At 40.3% G+C, this 18866-nt stretch overlaps 2 protein-coding genes across 2 annotated transcripts; both read left to right on the forward strand.

Moving 5' to 3' along the window:
• Window positions 1-1430: 1430 nt before the first annotated feature.
• ndufa4l2a (NDUFA4 mitochondrial complex associated like 2a) lies at window positions 1431-8341 on the forward strand. The gene is made up of 4 exons (XM_010796297.1): window positions 1431-1632; window positions 6313-6398; window positions 7259-7319; window positions 7436-8341. Exons 1-4 carry the CDS (start codon window positions 1588-1590, stop codon window positions 7490-7492), a joined length of 249 nt encoding a protein of 82 aa, XP_010794599.1. The 5' UTR covers window positions 1431-1587; the 3' UTR covers window positions 7493-8341.
• A 1980-nt stretch (window positions 8342-10321) lies between these two features.
• On the forward strand, window positions 10322-14412 carry LOC104966948 (serine hydroxymethyltransferase, mitochondrial-like). Its single transcript, XM_010796299.1, has 9 exons — window positions 10322-10518; window positions 11325-11406; window positions 11521-11643; window positions 11753-11892; window positions 12006-12168; window positions 12242-12341; window positions 12537-12692; window positions 12934-13041; window positions 13352-14412. Exons 1-9 carry the CDS (start codon window positions 10490-10492, stop codon window positions 13477-13479), a joined length of 1029 nt encoding a protein of 342 aa, XP_010794601.1. The 5' UTR covers window positions 10322-10489; the 3' UTR covers window positions 13480-14412.
• Window positions 14413-18866: the final 4454 nt, after the last annotated feature.

The following is an 18866-nucleotide window of genomic DNA, read 5'->3' on the forward strand; positions in this document are numbered from 1 at the left end:
GCACGTATTAATGTAGTGTTTCCCGATATTGTTAGAGGCGAGAGACTGGCGCCCATATCGCAATCATCAACGCAACTCAACTCTCCAAAAACACAAAACACTCGACCATAAAAAAGCCATCAAAATGTACATAAAGTGGTAAGACATTAGTACCACGTCATAACACAAAACACGTCCAGACCGTGTTTATGGGTTCGGACAGTCCCTGTAGCTCGCATGTGTCAAAGGAGTGCCCTTTTCCTGACCTCGATCGCAATCACTACCGTTTTACTTCGAACACTTACTTCGGCAGGCTTGGTGAACCTGTTAACCACAGCCTTTATACCAATTAAAGAGCTTCGAAGTTCAATCGTCGCTGGAGGAAGGACCGCTTGACGTTCTGACGTCACCCAAATTGCAAGAAACGGAACTTTTTATAAGCTACGTCGGTGTGTGTGATTCTGACTTATAGTATTCAAGATAAACGTTAATTATCTAACTATTAACACACATAACCCAATAACTCTTCTCTGATCTCTCACGATCTTAAAAAAAACCCACTCTCCCTGAAAATAGTCAGTAATTTCATAATTTCAACTTTTCGTTACTATAATTTTCAAATTGGAGAAGGTCCGAAACTTCGGTCGGACAGGCGCCTCCTGTCAGCGACGTACGGGACCGGTCGGCCGGAGATAGGTCGACCTGATAGATAAGCGAATCTCAGATTCCTTTATCGCAAGCAAGGAGACCACACAACACGTAGGTGGAGGGACGTCGTGTATGAGAGGTGTGAAATAGTCCTTTGGCAATAAATGTAGAGAGAGGGAAGCGGACAACGAGAGGAGTAGAGGAGGGGAGTGCCATGTGCCGTGGCATTCTGCATCACACCTCAACGTAAATCCCATCTGCGACACCACCGCATGACGAGGTCGGCAGAGGAACACAAACCAAACAAAGGGGGACTATGACCTTAAAAAAAGCCGTTTTTAAGAGCAGAGCTCAAAATTGCTCTTTTCCCTCTGAATTCCTGCCCTTATGTCTCGTAAAACATATCAAATCCTACATTCACTTTTTTAATTGTAATTTTCAAGCAAGTTTAAGCATAAATGTAGAAAAAAAAAAAACCTGCAAGATGCTCTTTAATAGACTATAGATGTTCCCCAGTGGCCGTTGAAAGGACACAGTGTTTGTATGCTTTTCCATTTCCTCCGTCAGCTCCCAAAGGAACACGTCTTTAAACTACAGTGAAGGAAATTAGGGCCAAAATGATTCCCTTTTTATCTCTGCAGGAGCTCACAAACCTTCTTCTGATAGGACACCCTGACATGAGCACCAAATGTCTCAGACCTGTATATTTAATAAGCATTTAGGGTGAAACCTTATCATTTGAATATAAACTATCTCACAGTGTCCGGTGTGACCACCCCAACAAGGGAGCAGAAGTAGCTGCGATCAGATGTAAATGACCTCCTCCTCCTCCTCCTCCCCCCTCCACACACAGAGAGCAACAGGTCTAAATGCTGTCTGTGCACAGCTGCTTGTCGATAACAAGGGCCTGAAACTCATTATATTCCAAGCATTGTTCCTACATCTCTCTAAACTGGAGCAATGGTATTTCGGACAGCAATGGAGCATGCTAAGAGGCACCCTGGCGTGAGTAATAATTATTTCTTTACTTTTTCTTTACCTGTTTTCATATCCAAACATTTTTAAGCTAAAGTTTGAGTTCGAGCTGCAATGAACAACAAACTCTTAAATCTTAATTCTCCAGAATTTTGCTTGTAAAAAAACATTGAAGACCTTATTCCCCTTGAACGCCTGGTTATCATCTTTAGGTTAGAAGCTAAGTACTTTGGCTTTTATGTATGCCCCTTTCCCTTATGTAACTGTACCATTAGAGACAAACAGTGATTTAAACATGGCAAAGTCATTGTTATGCGATATAAAGCTAATTTGCAGATCCATGTGTTTAGGCTTTAAAATGCATAAAAAGCTTATGAACCAAAATGTGACGTATGTCTGTATGGTAGAATAGCATTTTAATATAAATAATATCACGTCATCTTAAAATGCATGTATTGATTAAAACCCTTTCATGCATGAATTATGAAAGCCTCACTCAGGATTTTTTTACCAACTGTTTTTATCTTTAGTTTATTTTTATCTAGTTTTTTCAAATTTAGAAAAAAAAAGTTTTATATGTCCACTCAGTTGGACAGTATGCGTTAAAGTTTGAACTGAAGACATGTCAATTTGGAAAAAATGATAAATAAAGATGTGCAAACTTAAAATTACATTATAATAACTTGAGTATATTTATCTAAGGCCCAAAAAGATATTGCAAATGAAGTATTTTCAAGAACAACAGTACCAGTAACAGTATGAATTTTAGTTGAAATATAGCCAGTGATGCATGCCATCCACTTTAGTGGACAGGTGATTAATCAAAATTTCCTGCAAACATAAAATCAATACTTTGACAATTAATGAATTATATGATTCCTTAGTTGTTACTTGATGTCACCAACATTGTTAGTGGTGAAGTCCCTCCCCTTCCGGGGGACCTCCATGGGACCTTATTTCGGAAAAAGTATGTATTGAAGTCAATTGAGAGAGAGAGATTATCTTTTGATCCCGTTTGAATTGTGCAATCTTTCTCTCCCCATTGACTTCAATACATGATTTTTCAGAAATAAGGTCCCATGGGGCGGAAGTATATGGGCGTGACTTCGCCACTCTATACCTGCAGGGAGCGCTTTCCATAAAAGGATTGGCAAGATATCGATGAGTGATTCGGTCCATCTGGCTTTCTGTCGTCCATCTTGGTTTAGAGCAGGTTTAGAGACACGTATCATGCACTTACACTGATTTACCACTGAGTGGCAGTGTATGGGATGGTGCATTAGGGTCCTATGTAGTGGCTGATGGTGCAACTATGCCATCAAAACCCATGCATATATAAGAAAACACCTTTTGAAAATCTGTCCACTGTAGTAGCCTCTATGCGTGAAAGGGTTAACATAATGTCTCATTGAATATGAATGCCAGATGAATAAGGCAAAAATATTCAGTATGTTCAAGTGTTAACTTTTTGCACATGTTCCAGCTTCAGTCAATGAAACTCAACAAATGATTGTCCGCAAGGTTTTTAGAGTGTTTGCAAATGATTGAAGTGATCAGCAGTCTAATTTAGTCTCACATCATCTTATTTTAACTAAGTGAGCAGGTTAAGTTCCTCCAGTGGGGCTCATTTAAAATCTAGCCAAACTGAGAGAGGCTTAAGAATTTAAAACACATCCATGACTTTTAGAAACCTTCCTCAATCTAAACTGACAATATCTAACAATTTAGGAAATGAGTGGTTGGCATTAAAATAAATGTGAACATATCAGTTGTCCCTACAGGGGATTGGATTATTTCTCCATGTTTTTTAACCAGCTCTGCTGTCAGAGAGCCAAGTGACAGAGTTTGAACTTCTCGTCATGTGCCTCCCAGGAGAGGGAGAGGGACGCTGCAGGGAGGAAATCCCTGAGAGACTCCGTGATGCCGTCTATCATCCTGACAGACAGACAGATTGAGAGATAGACAGGCAGAGAGACAGACAGGCAGAGAGGAGCAGCAGGGAACACATCCCTCTGGGACTCCATCAAGACTCCTCGATCAAGTGAGACGGAGAGAGATTGTCAGGTAGTTTAAGACAGACAGACAGAAGGTGAGACAGGTGGCTGCTACATTGACTCTGTCCAAAATCACTCACAACTCCAAAATATAGTTTCACTTGTAATCATCAGAATAACTGAATAATTTCAGTGGCAGACAGATCAAGGCAGGCTTGGGACAGGCAGTTAAAGAAAGACGTGATGATCATTCAGTCGTGTTGCAGCAAATCTTTAGCTGACAGTAATAAGTGTTTTGTTGCATTATCAAATCCATGGCTGGTTCTCTCTCTCCGATGTCAATATACTTTACAAGTAAAAGTCGTACATAATAGCAGAAGTTTAATCCGCAAAATGTAACTTATATTCGGTAAGCACTTGTAGAAAAAACGTCCTTTGTGATTGACAAGACATATTAGATCGACATTATAGACATTATACTGAATCAGCATTTTACTTGTACTATTAGTATAGTACTTTCTAATATAAGGGTCAGGAGATTTAGTTCTGCTAAAAAGATTTATAGTATGATCATCTATGCCTTTTTCTATTCTCTTTTTTTAACGAAACATTGCATTATTGTACCTGTTGGGGCCCCAAACAGTTATTCAAATGAAACCATGTGTAAAGTATGAAGAATAAATCACTTTTTGGTTGAGGTGATCCAAAATGTTGAAAGATATTCTATTCCTGCTGCTGTCAAAGATCTGTATTGAAGTTAAAAAGTACCTTGTATTAAAAGTTCTACATATATTCCCCTGAGATGTAGCAGAAGTTGCATAAAATGGAAAAAGTAAAACCAAGCAGAAGTAACTCAGAGGTTTACTCAGGCACAGCACTTGAGTGAATACTCAATTAGTTTCCATCACCATCACACACACACACACACACACACGCACGCACGCACGCACACACACAGTGCTGTGTGTCAGTAGGTTTCTCCAGTTGACACAGGGTGCCCGAGCAGAAGCATGGCAGCTGTTAATCCTAGACTTGAGTGACGATAATCTGCAGACAGGAGGTGAACAAATAAAGCATGCATCGGGTCCAACAACAGCCTAAATCTCAGCCGCTTCAGCAAAGACATTTCCAACTTGTAAAAAATCTTGTGGAGAATAAATATGAAATCACTTATAGTGAAATAGGAGTCAGTTAATATTCGCTCCTCTGGTATATATTGATGGTAGTTGTCAGAGCCATTTTCTTATCTCCCAATACATTTCCTTGTGTCAATTTTGCTGTGAGTGCCGATAGCAGGGTTCCCTCGCCTGTCAATATGATCATGTGATTTTGGAGAAATCAGTGTTCACTTGTCTTTCTGCACACACCGTTTTCTGTTATGTTATGTCTGCATGATGTGTTCAGGGGTTTTATGTGAGTTAAGTAAAAAAGGTTACCTTTAAGGCTGTAATCGAGCCAACACAACGTGACACTACTTCTCTTGTTTTTGGTAACAATTTAACACATTTCTTTATCTGTTTAAATCACTGAAATAATCTGATGTAGTGCTCACCCCCTTTTAAATGTCCGTAATCTAATTTCCCTGCTTTAAATGTAATGAGTTCCTTTGATGGGAATGTGACCTTGTTCATGAACTCCATCAAGTGGGTTGGATTTTTTGTCAAATGCAATTGACTGCTAGTTAGATCCAAATGAGAGGAGATTGGAGCCACCTGGGTCAGAGTGGCACTAATCCAGAGCTGCATTCTGATTGGCCACAGGCCACAGGTGACTTCAAACTGGTTGGTCCCTGTTTTTGTTTGTGTTTTTTCTACTCTCAATGAACATGGGAAAATCCACTGTTTTGTGTAATGGAAAGTTTCTCTTCACTTTGATTTCTGCGGAGGGTCCAAATCAATTGACCTATAAAATGGTTTATGTTTCCATTCTCACCACTTAAACTTCTGACCCTCCATAAAAAAAACAAGTTGGCCTGGGATGCATACGGGTTTCTCTCAGTTGAATAAGTATACAGTGACTTCGAAAGAATCTGCATCTGCACCTTTCGAAATTCAGATTGTGCTTTTATATTTGCATACTCACCAAAACAGTCAGATAACACAGTGACAGGATTTATGAGGCTGAAACTGACTGAGGCTGATGCAAGGGTGAAAATTAAGGTTTAATAATAAATAAATGTATATACCGGGTTATTTTCTGGCAGACATGATTCTACTTTAATGACTAGCACCAGTGACGGATCAACATTAAGTCGCTAATGGAAGTGAAGCACATTAACTTAGCGTAGCGCACAGTGTCCTCTAAAGTAAAAGGAGCCCAACAGTATAGTCCTTTAATATGGAGTTACTAAATGTTGTAAAAGGCTAGAGCAACATTTATCATATATCAGCGTGAAGACTGCAGTCTGGGGTGACCTGGTTCTGTCGACGAATATCTTTTTCATATGTAAAACCACAACATATTTTTTTAGTTGTCAGAGAGATATAATCTGTAAATTGTGAAATTGGGATCATTTTTACAAAGAATGGTCTCGATTTAACTTTTCTTTAAATAATTTACCGTAAATATGGATAATAGAATTGCTCTGTTAACAAGTTGTGTTGTCATTTATAAGCAGCACAATATAACTTGAGATTCAGAAGTCACCAATTAGGTATGATGAAAAAGACAACACAGAATAGGCTAATGTTTTGATCATGTCTCTCTGTGTCTGCAGCTCATCCCCCAGTTCTTCTTCATCTGTTTGGGAATGGGCGGGGCGTCGATGTATCTGATACGGTTGGCCAAAGGACCGCATGTCACGTAAGAACCTCTTCTAATATGCAAAATAAAAAGTTGTCAGTACATGGTATTTTGGATTACAAACGTTTCTATAACAGTATCATCATTATATAGTCAATACTGAAGATTGGCTATCTGCAATAGATTTTTCCATCTTTATAAACAAATGCATCACCTTGAGGCTGCTAGGAATCTGCTTTTTATTTGATTAATTTGTGTGTTTCCTCCGGTTTAAACATCTGTTAAGCAAATGTTCACATTATTTAAGAAACAATAAGACAAAAATCTCCAAAAAAGCATTAATGACTCCCTACAGAGTGGTGACAGGATGGTTATAGATAAGAATTAAATCATGGATTTTAGACTTCCTTCCTCTCAGACTTTCATCCTGAAATGCTAATTTTAATGAGTGTTGAAGAAAACGTTTGCACTCTAACTGAGCAGAGGGATTTATTTTATGATGTGAGCACAGGGGATTCCCGCTTGCTTTTATTCCTCCCTTGAAACGCCTCTTTCTTCAACTTCCTCTCCTCCTGCTGCTATTCAAACTGTTTATTTGTCCATAATGATGTTCCAATAACTGCAACTAAGTGCTCACAGGATGATGCATTTCTTGTCTTCCATTATTTCTTTACCTGATGAGCTTTAAAGATCTCATGGTGTTGCCAAAGCTCCAACTGTGTGCTGGGATTGAGTCATATCATTTCTTGTATGTAATCTATTAAAGCAAGGATGAAATATAGCAGCTCTCAGGGTTATCACATCACTTTTGACTGAATATTAGTGTGTGTCTTAGGTCTGAAAAAAGCTGTATTTGTGTATCTCAGTTTCCAAAGAACCTGTAACTTATCCCAGTTCTGTCTGTGTGTTTGTGTGTTTAGCTGGAACAAGACCAACAACCCTGAGCCGTGGAATAATCTTGATCCCACATACCAGTACAAGGTAAACCAGCACACAGATTTTCGGACTGTGATTTGATTTATACATCTCTGTTTGCATGTGAAATATCTGCATCAAGTTTCCCCTCCCACTGATTTTTGCTTTTGATTTTTCCCCAGTTTGTGGCCATTACCACAGACTACAAAAACCTGAAGAAGGAGGGACCTGAGTTCTGAATCTCTCGCTTGCCTCCTCTCAATGACCAGATTGAAAATCCTGATCTGGGGTCAGATTCACTCCCTCCTCGACATCTTCTCTGCAGATGGAAACTGAATTGTACCCTAGATCAGGATCTGTAATCCTTTAGTGCGTCTGTACCTCTGGTGAATTCCACCAAGAGGGTCAGTGAACGCATCATGAGTGCACATAAGAATATTGAAAAAGTTTACCATGTAGTATTTCTACATTATTACACGACAGATAAGACAGACATGCACACTGCACCAAACATATGGAATTGCATTGTTTAGCCAATACAAATTTAAATTTAAATTTCAGCCATCTGTTGGTTTCAATTCAACCAACAAATTAAAATCAGTTATTAGACTCACAAAAGCTGAAGTAAATTATGCAAATAAGCTTCAGGTGTCAGGCTAATGCCCAACATTTTTTGGAGACGAGTAGCTGCCTGGAACAGATTGGAAAAATACACAAGATATCTGAAACTTCATACATCCATAAATTATCAGCGGAAAAGTAATATATACATTATTAAGTGGCTCAAAGCAACGAACGCTTTTAAGTTTTCTTTTAATGTCAATGCGATCTAAATCTGACGCTTAAAATGCTGTATGTTTGTATACATTCTGCAAGTGTGAAACCTTAGATATATAAACTTGTGATGACATCATTACCGCCTGCTGGAATGCACTGATGGTCAAATGCATGTGACTGGTCTGCATGTGTTTCTTCATAACCGGTACGTTATTGTTGGTTTAGCAGCCACTAAATTCAGCAATGACTGTATGTAGTGATAGATGTATAAACTGGGCTGGATACTTTCAAAAAATAAAATGTCAGTTTTATTTGTGATGAGAGTGTTTGATGTCATCCTGCCCACCTGCATGGAACAAAGTCAGATACAGATCTTTTTCCACGGTAAAAATACACAATCAGGAACTCTGATGGAACACATCCATCTGTTAGCAGTGCAGCTGTCACTTTGAAAGCCTGATTTGTGCTTCTGTAACCACATTTAGTGTGTGTGTGTGTGTGTGTGTGTGTGTGTGTGTGTGTGTGTGTGTGTGTGTGTGTGTGTGTGTGTGTGTGTGTGTGTGTGTGTGTGTGTGTGCGTGCGCGCAAGTGTGTTTGACAGCAATGTCTTTGATCAGCAGTGGCAGGATGCTGAGCAGTCCCACAGCATGGCATTCATGTATGACAGCAGAGCACAGTGTACACAACACACACACAAATCCAGGTCTCTTTCTGCAGACACGTCCGATGAAACACGTACACCTATGTCCCTCATTGACTTTTAACATCTAAATCCATATTTGTCTTAAAAAACAGACGTTGATAAGGAGGAGGAAAGTGGTTGAATTTACAATTTACTTTTTAATATTTAGAAGAAGCCCCCCTACCATTGCATACACCATGAATCCAGAGTAAATTGCTTTAGTTTGCTTAAAGTAGAGGGGAATAACTGTGATTTCGGTGAGAATCGGACCCCCCTGGCAAAGGTTACAGATGGGGGGGNGGGGGGGGGGGGGGGCAAAACCAGCAGCCATATACCAGCTCTGCAAGATTTAGAAGTGTTTAGATTGAAATATTGCAAAGAGCTTTTGGTTTGAAGCTGTTTCTATTGAGGACATGGACTTTATACCAAACTCTGCTCTCTCTGTTCTTGCTTTATTCTGAACTAAAAAACCATGATCATCCTGTTATGGGCGTCATTTAAAAATAAATGTACCACAGGTTTATTGAGTCCCAAACATGTGGCTGGATGATATTCTTATCCTTCGAGACTCATTGTCATGTTTAATATTGAAATATACTTATCCCTCCCTTATTTTCACTGTCTTAGTGAATCTTTGCATATTCTGAGGGATACATTAATAATAAACCCCTGTCACTTTGTTCATTGAAGGAGAGACTCCTCTTTCATCCACTCCAGAAACCTTCAGACCTCCCTTCAGACTATCTGCACTGCACTCTCTTCCTCCTAAAACAACTAAAAGAGCGGATGAAGAGAGAGCAAAGAACAGCGGACGTAAAGAAATAACAATCTTTAAACACCCCGGGGACTCTAGGCAATAAAGAGATGGCTAGGAACGATGAAGCATGAGGGAATATACATATGATCTCCCCAAAGGATGCACACACACACACACACACACACACACACACACACACACACACACACACACACACACACACACACACACACACACACACACACACACATTTGTGTGTGTGTGTGTGTGTGTGTGTGTGTGTGTGTGTGTGTGTGTGTGTGTGTGTGTGTGTGTGTGTGTGTGTGTGTGTGTGTGTGTGTGCATCCTTTGGGGNTTAAGTGATTATAACTATAATTACTTATTGTTGATTCAGTGTTTCCCTGACCATTGTCTTGTGTTTTTATTTATATATGCATATATATAGCATTAAATTGCTAATCTATAACTACCGTCACTTTTCACATTGAACATGTGCTCTTTTATTAAATAAACTAAACGCTTTCATTTTAAGTTGTGAGTTTAGTGTTTTTGACCATAAGAAACACTGATGCATTAATCAATAACAATAATCCACAGCTCCTCTCTCTGCTCTGCAAGTGGCACTATTTGTACCAATGGGGTGTGAAAGGGTGAATGATGTAGTATGCTAAGCGCTACATAAGTACAGTCCATTTACCATATCAAATAAAGCTAAAAGTAGGACAATGCAAAGACAAAATGATACAATACAATGTGATGCGATACAAAACAATACAAAACTGAATTGAAAGTTTACCATGAGTAAAATAAGGATACTCTCAAATCTTAATATCTTGCGTCTCTCTCAGGTACTATGGCGGAGCAGAGATCGTGGATCAGATTGAGCTGCTGTGTCAGAAACGAGCGCTCACTGCCTTCGGTTTGGACCCAAATCTGTGGGGCATCAACGTCCAGCCGTACTCCGGATCCCCCGCTAACTTTGCAGCGTACACATCTGTCCTGCAGCCTCATGACCGCATCATGGGCCTGGACCTGCCTGACGGAGGACAGTGAGTCAAGTACTCAAATATAGAGCTTTTAGGTTATACTCATACTGATGCGAACAACGCTAATAATAACTTGCATTATTATCATTCTAACGGGATTAATGTTACTTAAAAGAGCATCAATAATAGTTGCTGTGTGTTAAAGTAATAATGAGATATTAAGTCCCCATTAGGAAGTCATGACAACAAAATATTCAATTCAGTACAGTATGTTAAATGTGCCATGAAATGTTGTGAGAGTAGTTTTGATATTTTCCTGCAAGAACCTGGATGTATATGGGAATTAACATCAAGAGGAATTAGCTCAAAGTACAAAACGTTAGTCTCGTGGTGGGGTTATACAACATTATACACCATATCAATTCATTTCTTACCAACCACAGAAATGTTAGAAATGTAAACAATAAAAAGCTGTAGGCTAAAGTGTGCCTAGAGATAAATGCAAACCACAATACAATGGCACAAGGTAACAACATCAAACACAATTTTTCTTCTCAAGTAACAATTTAATATAAGGAGGATCCTATAATGTGACAAATTGTAAATACATGTTCAAATGTACAAGCAGTTACAAAAATCGAGGATTTGTAGATCAGAGGATGGAGAAGGAGGGTGTTTGAAGCACAGAGATACTGTAGTCAGTGTCAGGGGAATTATTCTGCTCCATAGTTGATTAGCTACATTCATAAAACGGTTCGTATGGAAGAGAAATGGAAAGTCAGAATAAGTTCACAATGTCGCAGAAGATCTCGCTGAACTTCTGAAATGCATGATCTACTGAAACTTTTTTTGACTCCATCACATTTCAGCCTTACCCACGGCTATATGACGGACACCAAGAGAATCTCAGCCACCTCCATTTACTTTGAATCAATGCCTTACAAGCTGGATGTGAGTAATTCGCTTATAAAACAGAATTTGTGAAGACAACAGCTGATCTGAAAACAAAATGTACTGTAATGCACGCCTGATTTTTACCTCTATCCTCCTCCTGTCTCCCCTCAGCCCAAAACAGGTCTGATAGATTATGAGCAGCTGGAGAGGAACGCCCGACTCTTCAGACCCAGACTTATCATAGCAGGAACCAGCGCCTACGCCCGCCTCATCGACTACGCTCGCATGAAAAAGGTACCTCTTATGTATCAAAATGTCCACTAAAGGATATTAGAACACGAGATAAACAAGTTAAAAATCTGATGAGAGTAAAATAACGTGTCTGTCTGTGTGTGTGTTTCAGCTGTGTGTGGAGCTCAACGCCTACCTGCTGGCTGACATGGCTCATATCAGCGGCCTGGTGGCAGCCGGAGCAGTTCCCTCTCCCTTCCAGCACGCTGACCTGGTCACCTCCACTACCCATAAGTCCCTGCGTGGAGCAAGGTGAGGGCCTTGACGTAGTGTGTTGATGGTGGTCAGGTCAAGTTAACATTGTGTGGTGTTAAGAAATATATTTAAAGGAATATTTCATGTTAAGTGTACTCTGTTGTCTCCAGGGCCGGTCTGATCTTCTACAGGAAAGGCGTGCGGTCTGTGGATAAGAAAGGTCGGGAGGTGACCTATGACCTCCAGGACAGGGTGAACTTTGCCGTGTTCCCATCACTTCAGGGAGGACCTCACAACCACGCCATCGCAGGGGTGGCCGTTGCCCTCAAACAGGTTCAGATATAAACATGAATCATTAATATTCATCCATAGCCTACCATTGACATCATTATCATTCTCTCTACAGGCTTCCACTCCCATGTTCAAACAGTACATCGCTCAGGTGCTGCTCAATGCCAAGAGCATGGCTAACGCTCTGCTGAAGAAAGGCTACACCTTAGTGTCAGGTACTGTAGACGTTTTTTTTCTACCTAATTTGCATTCTCTTTTCATGAAAGTGATGATAACTTCATCTCATATGTTTGAGTGGAGGAAAGTTACAATTTATTTCACCGACAGACACATTTCCCCCTGAGCTGATCTGCACTTTATTTCACCCTGAACTAAAAAGACAGCTCATCTCCCCTTCCTCCTCCTCTCAGGTGGAACAGACAATCACCTGGTCTTGGTTGACCTTCGACCTCGCGGGATGGACGGGGCTCGAGCTGAGAGGATCCTGGAGCTGGTGTACATCACGGCCAACAAGAACACCTGCCCCGGAGACAAGAGCGCTCTCACTCCAGGAGGACTGCGGCTCGGTACGGGAAGATTTAAATGTTGTATGTGTTGATACCCTGATTACTGTCAGTGGAGAGCTGCAGGAGTAGAGGTTGTTTGGGCCAAATCTGTCAATCAGTCAGTTGTCCTACCTGATTTCATATTGTCCCTTTCTCCCCCGCCCCCCCTCACTGTACATCCATCAACCTGTCAGTCAGCCTGTCAGCATGTGTCTCCCTTAACCTCGACGTATTATTTAATACAAATGTTGTTATTTTACAGGAACTCCAGCTCTTACCTCCAGACAGCTCAATGAGGCAGACTTTGAAAAGGTTGTAGATTTTATCGATGAGGGGATTCAGATCGCACTGGATGTGAAGAAGAAGACTGGTGAGGAAAGAGGAAGAGTTTTTATGCATTGGTAGACACACCATGGGGACATTGTTTCCATTGTTGTATGGGAGGCTTTTGAATGTTTACTGTCAAGGAGAACCAGGGATAATGTTGTCAGAAATCATGACGATGTGTATCAAAGGAAATCGTTTTGTTAAGCTCTAGGTTCTGCAGTACATAAATATAGTCTCAATTTCAAGTTTGTTTTGTACAACATGGCCCTTTTTACAACATTAGATTACATTGTTAAGCGGATTCATAAAATACCAACTTTCAGCTTGTTGTTTTGTTTTCTCTCTCCCAACAGGGAATCTGGCCAGCTTCAGGTCCTTCCTGCTGGAGGACCAGGAGACGGTGTCGCGCATCGCGGAGCTCCGCCAGCGGGTGGAGCTGTTCGCCAGACCCTTTCCCATGCCTGGCTTCACTGACCACTGAATATAACACCACGTGAGGGAGGGTCATGGACATTTTATTCATTCCCCCTTTACTGTAACCAATCTTTTGATAATACTTGATATTATAATGATGTGCATAATTATTGTGGCTGCCATTGGAGTCTATGATTAAAACGACTTCATATGTAAATGTACAGACAGGTGTTGATAATAATGATAATGCTTTGGATTATAGGCTACATGTGTACAACCTGATCATGTTGCTCTTAAAAGGTACTCTATCCTCCAGCTGCTGCCCTCAAATTGTCTCCAATTCTCAAACTGTAATTTGGTTGGACTAAGCCTAGAAGTATACAGTGTGTTTGGTATTTCACTTTTAGTCACTAAGCTGATTCAAGAGCAATTATCGAGTTCTGGGAGTTTGACAGCAGCTTTGTTAAGGAGCAAACCGAAAGGGAAAAGCAGAACATACTGGGTTTCCAGTCTTTTATTAATCACCTTCTATATCTTCAACTTGATTTGTATTTGAAAAGGATATTTTAAGAATGTACATGCAGTAGATCTTCCTAGTTGCAGTCTTTATACAATGTTTTCAAGATTTCATAAGCTCTCTGTAGTCACTTTTCAATACATGGCAGATGATTTGTTACTAGTTTACGAAGCAGGGAGGAGACTGCAGAGTTTATAAACACTGATCCATGTTAAGCTGCTGGCATTTCCTCCGGTCATTTCCTCTCACTGTCAACTTCAGGGAATAGTCCAGAAAAACAAATATAAGCTGATCTTTACACAATTAGATCTGACAGAGGGAGATGAAGCCAAAGCTTTGTCACTGAGCTTCACATGCCATTTTTTGGAAGTGGACTTCTTATCTCAGCTGGTTTTGATTTCCATCTGAATACATTGTTTTAAATTAAACCTCTTTGCATGAACAATGATAACCAGTGTGTTCCTGTTATAAACAAGTTCCCACTTCCTCTGATACCTTTTTTCATTTTGTGATACTGTCTCTTTATTTCTCCCTGCTATTACACAATAACCACAGACAGTTCACTGTGGTATACATGAGAAGACATTAGCAGTGTCATCCATCTCTGCCCTGATGTTTTCGACTTGCATTTATATTTATATTAAAGCTTTCTTTTTGTCGCTGCAGTCAGACCTTTATACTCCTATGAGCAGGCTTCCTCTTTTCCATTAAACTTTAATTTTAATGCATTTATTTCTTATTCTGGAGGCATAGTTTCCTCAGAGACAAATAAGGTTTTTATGAAGCATCATTACCAAGCTTTGAAGCATTAAGTGCAGCTACTGCCTTTTTCAGGTGCTTAATATTTATTTCACTGAAGAACTAAATGACGTTTGTTTGGTGTCAGACGTCTTTTGTGTCCTGCTGGGCTTTTTAAATGCGTCTTCCAATTTTTTCCAGTTGAAGGTTATTGCTTGAGTTTGTGCCAGAGGAATGTGTCCGGCCAGCTGAGTCAAAGGTCAAAGGTCAAAGTTCGGGGAAACTCTCACAACTCTGTCGTCAGAAAAAAAACACACGCAGCATCACAACACAAATAACGACAAATCCCCTTCATCCCTGTGCCTGCTTCTCATGACCTGACAACTCTTTTGACGCAGTTTGTGTGTGTGTGTGTGTGTGTGTGTGTGTGTGTGTGTGTGTGTGTGTGTATGTGTGTGTGTGTGTGTGACAGAGATGAAAGACTGCAAGACGAGCAATGAAAGCGGGCAGGAGTTTCAAATCACGATGGTACAAATACCTTCTTGTCCATAAAGGGACGTTTACCAGGCTTCAATAATCCAGCTACAGACTCCTCAAGAGTGCAAGATGCTTTTGGCTCTTAGAAACTGTAGTCGCTGCCATGCCATTGTTCCAATGGCCCATTATTCCAAAACCCCAATCATCCGAAAATGTCCCATTGGACCGATAACCCATTTGTCTGACAGCCTGTTATCCCAAAAACAAACGCCTTGTTCTGAAAGCCCATTGCTCTTAAAATACCCCACTGTCCCTGCAGCCATGACATTGGCCCACCATGCTTTGCCTCTGGTTGGAATACCGCTGATATTCTTACCTTAACACTTATTCAAACTAATCTCAGCGTGAATAGACCAAACCAACAAAAGCAATGATTACTAGCTAATGACTTTTTTGCATTATAATTAGCCAATGCCTCCAGCTGAGGTGGAAACGTGTATTCTTTCAATCTTTATTCCATAGAGCAAAAACATTTACAGTATATTAAGCAACTAGTCCTGCAATCATTACTATACCTGTATTTTGAGTTTTTAGTTGATGATGAATTGTAATACTATAGTGATGCTGTTAAAGTGCTGGTCATACATTTCCCTGCTGCAAGACAATGAAATGATTTATAATTTTGATATCTATATTTTATTGATCTTTTATAATTGTTACTGTGATAGAAATGTTGCTATGTTTTAGTATCTGTTGATTATTATTGGTGTACCTGCCTATGGACTACATATGGGAATGAGCTATTAGCTAAATCTGGTACTAGTTATCTCTCTTATTTTAGACTAATGTATTTGTATTAATGTTCCTTGTTTAACAGAGAAAAATAAGTAATAATAATTAGCTTTATCAATACATTATCTATTCGTTTTTTTGGAATAATTGGCCATAGGAACAATTAATGCACAGCTTTCTGTCTTCATTTACTTTTTTACTGTTTTCTGTTCGATCTAACTGACACAGCGGCGTCAAACCTAACCCCTAACCCTACGTCTCAAAAAGTCTGAATTTGATAAAGTACATGCAGAGGCAAATGCCATGGTAACAGGGCCTTTCAGAAACACAACATCTGTCTGCCTAAGGTACTATATTGATCAATGTCAGGGACACACAGTATGGGAGTACATTGCAGAACATTCACAGAACAACAGGGCCACAAAGGAGATGTATAGCGGATTGTATAGGGAAATATAATATATAACAAGGGAAGAAGCACAATGCAACTCATCTTGGCTGGAATGACTGTAAGTGCACAGCTCCAGGTCAAAACTGTTCAAGCGACTTAAAATAAAAAAGTGTGGAGTTACTGTGGCTAAAGGCAACATATTAAAGTGAAGAGTGTGTTTTTGTGTCCCTCAGAAACATACGGTGTGGCACGACAGCCATCCACATACCACAACCTCTTATTGTGACAGGAGTAAAGCAGAGTATTCCAGTCGCTCAGCGGTAGGTCGGCAGGCAGCACACTGACCGGGTACACACAGCCAGGATATTCTTTGTAGCCTATAATAAGGATCGTTTCAAATGGCTCAATCCACATGGTTTGGATATGTTTTATCTGAATCAGACTTTGGGTCTTCAGATGGATATACAGAAACAGATCAATCAGTATCAGGTTTATTTGCAAGTAGGGTTACACATACAAGGGATTTGATTGGATGTAAATAATCCATACCGAAACAGAGTAAAAGGAATAAGTTGTAGAAAAGGAGCAACACATAATTGATTAAAAATAAATAGCATAATAATATTGAATAAAATAATCTAAAAAAACTAAAGTAAAGACAATATAAAATATAAATGCACAAAAAACTAAGTACAAAGTACTGTTCAGTAAAAAAAGACAAATACTATAGTTTAAAGTATAGAGAGCTGTAAAAGAGGTTATTTTGAATAGAAAAGTATTTCAAACTCCCTCTTTTAAAATGATATGTAATGTAACTTTATGTTTTCCTCCGGGTCAGTTTTGATTATTCACATTTTTGGCTTACAGGTACCACTTTACAATAAGACTACCCTTATAAAGGGCTTACGAATAGTTTGTAATTCATTTATTAATTAGGTTGTGAACACTTTATAAATCATTAATAAGCTTTTATAAGACATGAGATAAACAGGGCAACTTTGACCGGTTGCTTGCCAAATAGTGAGCCCACATTTATCTGTACTGCTAAGCCTTATATTGGCTACCTAGCTTACTTCATCTTCTTCATCAGCCAGCATCCTTGGCATCTGTTGCTCACTGAGTTGATTCTCTCGAAGTAGCCAATATAAGGCTTAGTCATCTTGCCAAATAGTGAGCCTGTGTTGATGAATGAAAACTATGTTAGAACTGGTTTATAAATGGTTCTTAAAGATTAATAAAGTGTTTACAACCTAATTCATAACCTATTTATAAACCCTTATGAATCCTTTATAAGGGTACTCCTATTGTAAAGTGGTACCAGGCCATTAGTTGAGAGTTTTCCTCAATTATACTATAATTAGTGCCTATTAATTGCAAGTAAGGAAGTTGTTGTACATTTGTTTTGGTCTTAATATGCGCCGGTCAATATGGGCCTAATAAGGCAGTAGTACCACAAGAATAGTAATTCTCCCATAATATAGTGTAACATTCAGGTCCTCGCTGCGACACGCATCGTCGGCACTCCCCGGGTTGTCCTACGGTTAGACGCAATTGCGAGGTCCGGAGGGCGATAACAAGGCTTGAGGAAGGAAGGGGGGGTCTCTCCACGCTGCAAGGTGCAGGGGTTTCCGGGTCGAGACAACGGGCCCGCAGACCAAGGCAGCTCTGGGAGACGGAAGTGAGGTGGGAAAGACCGGGTCGCGTGGGCTGGGGTAGCGACAAAGGGCATCCCCACACCCCGGGCGCCCTGCCTCCTTCGCCCTCAACAGACGGTGTGCAGCGGAAAAGCCCGACACGGGCCGCCCGAGGCACCGTTCGGGCGGGTGGTCTGCGAGCCGGCTGCTCCAGGAGGAGACCCGGACCCGAGGTCTTCCCTGGGGCCCGGAACGGACCGGCCCCACCTAGGAGTGAGCACACAGCAGAAGGTACCTCCAGAAGACTTGGTTAGAATCAGACTGGGGAACCGGACTCCTGGTTAAACGGTACGCCCTCTGGGATGGTCCTTTGGTGTTCCAAGGTCTGTTGTGTCGGCGGGGTCCAAGTAGTCCCGTGTGTTTGGAGAGATGGTGTGCAATTCCCACGACCAAGAAGTTTCCTTCCGGTAAAGTTGACTAGCTATTAAGGTAACAATCTCCATATGATTTTATCTAAATATAACACGTTAAAGTTTGAGTGTAACAAAAAAGTATGTCGGTAGAGACCATTTACATACACATAAGTGGCCATAAGTGAGAGACAGCGGATTTGCCGACAAACCATCGAGGACGGGGGGTTATTATTCGAATAGGGATGTATCGCTATGGGTTCTTTAATTTACTCTTTAGAGGTTGCTCCGCAAAACCCCCTCCAGAAAAGACACAATCTCAAAATGAGGGATGTCCCACACATGAACAAAAATTGAGACGTCTTGCAAATGTACGTAATGTTTTGGAAGTATTGTGTTTATCCCCTACCCATTATTCGGCCCTTTTCGTACTGTACCTTGGAAAATTAATTGTGGATATCAAAGTAAGAACAATGTATTCTTATCTAGTATAAA

This window comes from Notothenia coriiceps, unplaced genomic scaffold (assembly GCF_000735185.1).
Source record: "Notothenia coriiceps isolate Sejong01 unplaced genomic scaffold, NC01 NC01_scaffold00037250, whole genome shotgun sequence".
Lineage (NCBI taxonomy): Eukaryota > Metazoa > Chordata > Actinopteri > Perciformes > Nototheniidae > Notothenia > Notothenia coriiceps.